Source organism: Pseudorasbora parva, chromosome 25, assembly GCF_024679245.1.
Source record: "Pseudorasbora parva isolate DD20220531a chromosome 25, ASM2467924v1, whole genome shotgun sequence".
In the NCBI taxonomy this organism is placed as follows: domain Eukaryota; kingdom Metazoa; phylum Chordata; class Actinopteri; order Cypriniformes; family Gobionidae; genus Pseudorasbora; species Pseudorasbora parva.
In genome coordinates, this window is record NC_090196.1 from 30,288,798 (window position 1) to 30,298,492 (window position 9,695).

General features: G+C 38.6%; 1 protein-coding gene across 1 annotated transcript; it reads right to left on the bottom strand.

Moving 5' to 3' along the window:
* Positions 1–296: 296 nt before the first annotated feature.
* tmem138 (transmembrane protein 138) lies at positions 297–9,311 on the bottom strand. Its single transcript, XM_067436375.1, has 6 exons — positions 9,123–9,311; positions 8,552–8,712; positions 2,577–3,002; positions 2,173–2,344; positions 705–780; positions 297–448 (listed from the first exon to the last, which is right to left on the bottom strand). Exons 3-6 carry the CDS (start codon positions 2,702–2,704, stop codon positions 336–338), a joined length of 489 nt encoding a protein of 162 aa, XP_067292476.1. The 5' UTR covers positions 2,705–3,002; positions 8,552–8,712; positions 9,123–9,311; the 3' UTR covers positions 297–335.
* Positions 9,312–9,695: the final 384 nt, after the last annotated feature.

Sequence of the window (9,695 nt, forward strand, 5' to 3'; positions counted from 1 at the left end):
ACTACACGTTAACAACAGATACGAAGCCATTTATGGAAAGTCAGTGTAAAAATGGTCGCTTTGCCCCTGGTGGTGTCAGTAAGATCATTTGTGCTATGATATAGACTTCTTCAGACACCTCCAGACGTCAGGTTGATCTGCTTTGTTTCTTGAGTTAAAACACAAAATGAGATCTCTCCATTTGCCTTATGCTCCGTGGAAGTCATGGCTCTTTTCTTCAATCTGTTTTAAGATGAGGCTCTGACTGAGAGTCCATCTGTTTTGGTTTCTTGCTGTTGAGTTTTTTTTCACACAACGTTAACGTCCCTCGTTTTGTTTTGTTTCTCCGCTCAGCCTCACTGTCGCGCTCTAGCGAATGCGTCGCGGAGCCACGGGGAATCCTCGTAAAGTCTGGGGTCTCCCAGGTACTCGGTTGTGCGTTTGTAGAAGTAGTAATACAACACAGCAGCTGAGGAGACACACAACCATCAACATGCAACTTCTGAAACCCTAAAAAAAACTAAAACTGCACAATATGGATTGACGGTTAACTGTGAAAATGGCCTAATCGCGCCTCAGATTCGATGACACCCTTTGTGTCGTGAGAGAGGAAAGTCAGGCCCGTATCTCCAAACATGTAAAAGAGGGATTGAGAGGTTCTTGACGAGATTGACAGTGACCCTCGCATCAAATCCAATTCAAGCTAACGTCTCACGGAGGCTTACCTAATCTCTGGAACGCAAAGAGAACCTGCAGACCGTCCGTCCACACGAAGCGATCCGACTCCATCCACCTCAGGTTCTGACGGAAAATACACAGGAGGAAGGAAAATTAGGATTTTAAAAATACAAATATGGGCAGTATTTTGGACACAATATAATGATTATGTTTATAATTATCATGCAAAAAAAGCATGTCTTTTTACTACTTTTATTTATTTTATTTTTATAATTATATGCAGAAAGTATTTAAACATGGGGACAAATATTGTCATATTAACATGGAGACTCATTTAGAAATATACATATGCACAGAAGAACATTTTGGACACTATAAATATTTTTTAATTGTATTTTTAATTGATATACAATAATAATGTTCTGCATGGGACATTAACACAGGAAATGAACAGAATAAAGACAAGTATCTTGGACAAAAATAAATAAATTACTTTTCTTTTTTTTCTTTTCATTTTAATGTATATATTATACAGTTCAGCAGAATGGATTGAAACAGAATAAATAAAATATTTGCATTTTAGAAATACAAATGTGAATAGAATCAGTTTTGGACACTATATTAATCATTCTTGTTTTTATTTTTTATTTCATCTTAAATTATATATTATACAATAATATAGTAAAATGGCAGAATGGATTTAAACATGGGAAATTAAAACTTCCATATGAAAAATAAAGAGTATTTTAGAAATACAAATATGTACAGAATGATGGATAATTAAGCAGGATGATTTTGTTTATATTTTACTGGTTTTGCTTTTAGTTATACAATTTTAATGTAATTTTTTACCTTTTTTGTTTCAATTTATATATTATGCAATAAAAAAATTCGACAAAGTTTTTAGCTGAATGGACTTCGGAAACATGAGAAATTAACTGAATTAGGAAAACATGCATATAATTTTATGGACGACTGTATAATGTTTTGTGTTCAAAGGTGTGTGTGTGCGTGGACATGTTTTTCTATCCTGGTGGGGACTTAACACCTGAATGCACACACTCTTGGGGACTCGTGTCACTGTGTCCCCCTAAATTGAGGTCTCCATGGGTAAAAGCTTATAAATCATACAGAATGAGTTCTTTTGAAAATGTAATAATGCCACGTTTTATGTGATGGGTAGGTTTAGGGGCAGGGTTAGTGTGAGGGGAGAGAATGTAGTTTCTGCTGTATAAAAACCCTACCCCACAAAGATAATAAACCAGATGCGCATGTGTGTGTGTGTGTGTGTGTGTCCTTGTTCATATTTCATTGTGGGGACCAAATGTCCCCATAAGGATAGTAAAACCTGAGATCACCTACATTGTGGGGACCAGCCAGCAGTCCCCACTTTTCAAAAGGCTTATAAATCATACAGGATGAGTTTTTTTGAGAAAGTAAAAATGCAGTGTTTCCTGTGATGGGTAGGTTTAGGGGTAGGGCAGTGTGTGTGTGTGTGTGTGTGTGTATACACACCATGACCCAGCAGTGAAAGCAGATGCTGAGGGTGAGGTAGAGAGCAGACAGTATGAGCAGCGCTCTGAATCGCTCCAGTAACAGAGACACCAGCCCCACCTGGAACACGTATGTGTTAAACATCATGAGGAGGATGATGATCACGTTAAACAGGATGCCAATGTCCTGGATTCTGCAGAAGGAGAGAACACGAAAAACAATATGATGTTAGAAAACATTCATGTGCTTTATTCAACGAAACTTTGAATTTAAGATTTAAGATTTACACTAGAAAGTCTGGCATTAATAAAGAGTGCTTATTTACTTATTATATCATTGCTTTCAATATTGAGTTGATCAGGTTGATGCTATAAAAACATTAACCTGAACGTTGCATCCCTGCTGTCAAACCCATAATCACTCACATGAACAGCACGAGCTGAATGACCGGGGCGGCCCGCAGCAGCTCGCTGAAGGAGTTGACGAACAGGTCAAAGGTCAGCAGTGCCAGCTGGATCAGCAGCACCAGCGAATAGTTATTGGTTTGGAGCATTTCTGTAGCGATCGGGAATATATCAGCACACGGCGCTTCCACAAGCCTCTGCCATACGGATCTCCTCAGCAGACCTCTGACATGGAGGATATTTCACTGATCATTTGGAGGAAATTCCCTCTCACTTCTGGCTGCGCCATAAAAAAAACAAAAGACGCTGTTCCACTGGCCGTTTAATCCAGCCGTCAGCCATGCTGGACACAGAGATGAACAAACATCCAGATCCTCAGGAGAATATTAATGTTCCTGGAGATATGACCTCAGAGATAAATCCTCATCAGAGCGCGAGTCCTTCCTCCTGAATGGATTGGGGAAAAGAGGAAATCACTATAAAACAACTGAAAGAGATATTCAACATGATAGACAGACAGACAGATGATAGACAGACAGATGATAGACAGACAGACAGATGACAGAAAGACAGATGATAGACAGATGATAAACAGACAGATGATAGATAGATGATAGACAGACAGACAGATAGATGACAGACAGACAGATGACAGACAGAAAGATAGATGATAGACAGACAGAGAGATGGATGACAGACAGACAGATGATAGACAGACAGATAGATGATAGACAGACAGACAGACAGATAGATGACAGACAGATAGATAGATGACAGACAGACAGATGACAGACAGACAGACGGATAGATGACAGACAGAGAGATGATAGACAGACAGATGATAGACAGAGAGACAGATGATAGACAGACAGACAGACAGATGATAGACAGACAGACGACAGACAGATGATAGACAGATGATAAACAGACAGACAGATGATAGACAGATGATAAACAGACAGATGATAGACAGATAGATGATAGACAGACAGACAGATAGATGACAGACAGACAGACGGATAGATGACAGACTGAGAGATGATAGACAGACAGATGATAGACAGAGAGACAGACAGACAGATGACAGACAGACAGATAGATGACAGACAGATGATAGACAGACAGACAGATGATAGACAGACAGAGAGATGACAGACAGACAGATGATAGACAGACAGACGGATAGATGACAGACAGAGAGATGATAGACAGACAGATGATAGACAGACAGATAGATGATAGACACACAGCAGACAGATGATAGACAGATAGATGATAGACAGACAGACAGATGATAGACAGACAGACAGGCAAATGATAGACAGACAGATAGATGACAGACAGACAGACAGGCAAGTGATAGACTGACAGATTGATGACAGACAGACAGGCAGATGATAGACATACAGATAGATGACAGACAGACAGATAGATGATAGACAGACAGGCAGATGATAGACAGACAGACAGATGATAGACAGACAGGCAGATGATAGACAGACAGATAGATGATAGACAGACAGACAGACATATGATAGACAAACAGATGATAGACAGACAGACAGACAGACAGGCAGATGATAGACAAACATATTAAAGACAGACAGGCAAATGATAGACAGACAGATAGATGACAGACAGACAGGCAGATGATAGACTGACAGATTGATGACAGACAGACACGCAGATGATAGACATACAGATAGATGACAGACAGACAGGTAGATGATAGACAGACAGACAGATAGATGACAGACAGACAGACAGGCAGATGATAGACAGACAGATAAATGATAGACAGACATGCAGATTTTAGACAGACAGATAGATGATAGATAGACAGACAGATGATAGAGAGACAGGGGGGCAGATGATAGACAGATAGATGATAGACAGACAGATAGATGATAGATAGACAGATGATAGACAGATAGATGATAGACAGACAGATAGATGATAGATAGACAGATGATAGACAAATAGATGATAGACAGACAGATGACAGACAGATAGATGATAGACAGACAAATGACAGACAGACAAGCAGATGACAGACAGATAGATGATAGACAGACAGATAGATGATTGACAGAAAAAATAACAGACAGACAAGCAGATGACAGACAGATATATGATAGACAGACAGATGATAGACAGACAAATGACAGACAGACAGACAAGCAGGTGATAGACAGATAGATAATAGACAGACAGATGATAGACAGACAGATGACAGACAGACAGATGATAGACAGATAAATGATAGACAGATAGATGATAAACAGACTAATGATAAACAGACATATGATAGACAGATAGATGATAGACAGACAGATGATAGACGGATAGATGATAAACAGATGATAGATCGATAGATAATAGACAGACAGATGATAGACAGATAGATGACAGACAGATGATAAACAGATAGAGAGACAGATGATAGACAGATATACAATAGACAGACAGACAGATGATAGACAGATAGATGACAGACAGATAGACAGACAGATGATAGACAGATATACAATAGACAGACAGACAGATGATAGACAGATAGACAGATGATAGACAGACAGGCATATGATAGACAGATAGACAGACAGATGATTGACAGATAGATGATAGACAGATAGACAGACAGATGATAGACAGATAGATGATGGATAGACAGACAGACAGATGATAGATAGACATATAGATGATAGACAGATGATAGACAGATAGACAGATGATAGACAGACACGCAGATGATAGACAGATAGATGAAAGACAGACAGATGATAGACAGACAGGCAGATGATAGACAGATGATAGACAGACAGATGGATTATAGACAGATGATAGACAGGCAGATGGATTATAGACAGGCAGATGACAGACAGACAGATGATAGACAGATAGATGATAGACAGGCAGGCAGATGATAGACAGACAGATGATAGACAGACAGATGACAGACAGATAGATGATAGATGGATAGATGATAAACAGATGATAGACAGACAGATGATAGACAGATAGATGATAGACAGACAGATGATAGACAGATAGATGACAGATGATAGACGGATAGAGGATAAATAGATGATAGACAGATAGATGACAGATGATAGACGGATAGAGGATAAATAGATGATAGACAGACAGATGATAGACAGACAGATGGATTATAGACAGATGATAGACAGGCAGATGGATTATAGACAGGCAGATGACAGACAGACAGATGATAGACAGATAGATGATAGACAGGCAGGCAGATGATAGACAGACAGATGATAGACAGACTGATGGTAGAAAGACAGATGATAGACGGATAGATGATAAACAGATGATAGATAGATAGATGATAGACAGACTGATGATATACACATGGATGATAGACAGATAGACAGACAGATGATAGACAGATAGAGAGACAGATGATAAACAGATAGAGAGACAGATGATAGACAGATATACAATAGACAGACAGACAGATGATAGACAGATAGATGACAGACAGATAGACAGACAGATATACAATAGACAAACAGACAGATGATAGACAGATAGACAGATGATAGACAGACAGGCATATGATAGACAGATAGACAGACAGATGATTGACAGATAGATGATAAGACAGATAGACAGACAGATGATAGACAGATAGATGATGGATAGACAGACAGACAGATGATAGATAGACATATAGATGATAGACAGATAGACAGATGATAGACAGACAGGCAGATGATAGACAGATGATAGACAGACAGATAGACAGATAGATGATAGACAGACAGATAGACAGACAGATGACAGACAGATGATAGACTGATAGATGGATAGATGATAAACAGATGATAGACAGATAAATGATAGACAGACAGATGATAGACAGATAGATGATAGACAGACAGATGATAGACAGATAGATGACAGATGATAGACGGATAGAGGATAAATAGATGATAGACAGATAGATGACAGATGATAGACGGATAGAGGATAAATAGATGATAGATCCTTAACAACAGCAGTCATCCTTTACATGACTTTTTGGTAGCTCAGAAGAGCACACGTAGCGATCGGCTTCTCTCTCTGTGCTGTAGGACTGAACGATTCAGGAGATCATTTGTACCGGCTGCTATAAGACTTTACAATGAATGCCGCTGACTTGCACTTTATTACTATTGATAGTAATTCTTAACTAAACGTATGTGTTTATTTATTATTTGTCATTATTTATTTGGGCAGAGTGTGTTTTTGTTTTTATTTTTATCTGCTCTTAAATTTTTGTACTTTCTGTGTCTATTTCTTATGGAATGCTACTCGACACTTGAATTTCCCCTGTTGGGGATGAATAAAGTATTTATCTAATCTAATCTAATGATAGACAGATAGACAGACAGATGATAGACAGATATATGACAGACAGACAGACAGATGATAGACAGATAGATAGATGATAGACAGACAAGCATATGATAGACAGATAGACAGATGATAGACAGATAGATAGATGATAGACAGACAAACATATGATAGACAGATAGACAGATGATAGACAGACAGGCAGATGATAGACAGACAGATGATAGACAGATAGATAGACAGATAGATGATAGACAGACACATGATAGACAGATAGAAAGACAGATGATAGACAGATAGATGATAGACAGACAGACAGATGATAGACAGATAGGTAGACAGATAGATGATAGACAGATAGACAGACAGATGATAGACAGATAGATGACAGACAGACAGACAGACAGATGATAGACAGACAGATAGACAGAGAGATGATAGATAGACAGAGAGATAGATGATAGACAGACAGACAGATGATAGACAGACAGATAGACAGAGAGATGATAGAGACAGACGGATGATAGACAGACAGATAGACAGAGAGATGATAGACAGACAGATAGATGATAGACAGATGATTGATAGACAGATAGATGATAGATAGATAGATAGATAGATAGATAGATAGATAGATAGATAGATAGATAGATAGATAGATAGATAGATAGATAGATAGATAGATAGATAGATAGATAGACAGATGGATGATAGACGGATAGATGATAAACAGATAGATGATAAACAGATGATAGACAGACAGATGACAGATGATAGACAGACAGGTGATAGACAGACAGATAGATGGACAGACAGACAGATGATAGGCAGAAAGATGATAGACAGACAGATAGATGATAGACAGACCGACAGACAGACAGATGATAGACAGACAGACAGATGATAGACAGATAGAAGATAGACAGACAGCCATTTGATAGACAGATAGATGATAGAAAGACAGATGATGGACAGATAGATGATAGACAGATAGATGATAGACAGACAGATGATAGACAGATAGATGATAGACAGATAGATGATAGACAGATAGATTATAGACAGACAGATGATACAGACAGATGATAGACTGATAGATGATAGACAGACAGACAGACAGATGATAGACAGATAGATGATAGACAGACAGACAGATGATAGACAGACAGAAAGATAGATGATAGACAGAGAGCTGATAGACAGACAGACAGATGATAGACAGACAGATAGATGATAGATAGACAGACAGACAGACAGATGATAGACAAGACAGCTAGATGATAGATAGACAGACAGATGACAGACAGACAGATAGATGATAGACAGACTGATGACAGACAGATAGATGATAGACAGATAGACAGACAGATGATTGACAGATAGATGATAGACAGATAGACAGACAGACAGATGATAGACAGATAGACAGACAGACAGATAGATGATAGACAGATAGACAGACAGATGATAGATAGACAGATAGATGATAGACAGACAGGCTGATGATAGACAGACAGATAGACAGAGAGATGATAGATAGATAGATAGATAGATAGATAGATAGATAGATAGATAGATAGATAGATAGATAGATAGATAGATATAATCTTTTATCTGTCTGTCTCTCTCCTCACCTGTGAGGTGTCCTGTCACACTGGGCTCGTGAGTCCTTCAGCTCGTGTTCTCCAAGGTGTTACTCAGGAAGAGCAGCAGGTCACTGAGGGGATTACGGGTTAATTTCACTGAGACGCTCTGGGCATCTCTAATCTCCGTCTGATTCAAAACTCCACAGAGCCTAAACAAAGAGATTAGCGAGACAACAGTTTCTCTCAACTTTCCTCGAGAAATATCGACAGTATGGAGCAATACGCGTCAGTCCGGCGAATTCATCAGACTGTGCGTAATGTCAGAAGGCACGAGCTGGATGAGTTCCCTGAGCTCGTGATGGTAAACACATCTCTGCTGGTTTATATCTGTTTACCAACACATTAATTAACAAACTAGTAACATACTGATGGCAACAACAGATTAATTTAAGTAAAAGTAAATCCTACAAGAAGGTATAACATGCATATGAACAATTCTAAGAGCGAGACAACTTAAAGTTAAAAAAAAAGTAAAGCCATGTTTATTCTGATCAACAGATTTAACCAGCTAAACAGCTAACTGCTAACCAAAACCATATATCTTTGAACTTCTACACACCTTTAAACCCGCGCGAGTCGAAATGCAGGTCCCGTGTCACTTAATTCCTTATGAATCATGAAATCATCCGTCTGAATATTAAAATCATCTTGATTTCCCGTGATTGTAACGGACAGTGTAGGACTTGAGCTGATCGCAAGGCACAGCAAAGCACGAGCGCTGCCGCGTCTCCCATGGCAACGGTGCGAGGATCCGGTTACCGTAAACACTTAAATATATTCTGTTATCATAGTTGTGTGTTAGTGCAGTGTTGGGCGAGTAAAAATTACTAGTTAACAATAACATCCTCTATAGTGTAATTAAATTACCGTACAAAGTATGCTACTCTCTCTAGTATTTAAAGGGTTAGTTCATCCCAAAATGAACACTTCGGTCCCATTATTTAGGCTACTAGTACTCACCCTCAAGTCTTGACAGTCTTCTTTCAGACGAATACAATCGGAGTTATATTAAAAATGTCCTGTATTCGTCTGAAAGAAGACTGTCTTATAAACCTATGACTTGGCGTTAGTAAACCATGGCAAAATGTTCATTTTTGAGCGAACTATCATTTTAATTACAGTTATTACTAAT

Bases quoted from the DNA above. Each gene is read 5' to 3' on its own strand.
- tmem138 (XM_067436375.1), bottom strand. From the start codon at position 2,704: ATGCTCCAAACCAATAACTATTCGCTGGTGCTGCTGATCCAGCTGGCA. The intron at 2,345-2,576 runs GTGAGTGATTAT...CTCCTTCTGCAG, and splicing joins ATTCAGCTCGTGCTGTTCAT to AATCCAGGACATTGGCATCC. The intron at 449-704 runs GTAAGCCTCCGT...GTGTCTCCTCAG, and splicing joins CTTTGCGTTCCAGAGATTAG to CTGCTGTGTTGTATTACTAC.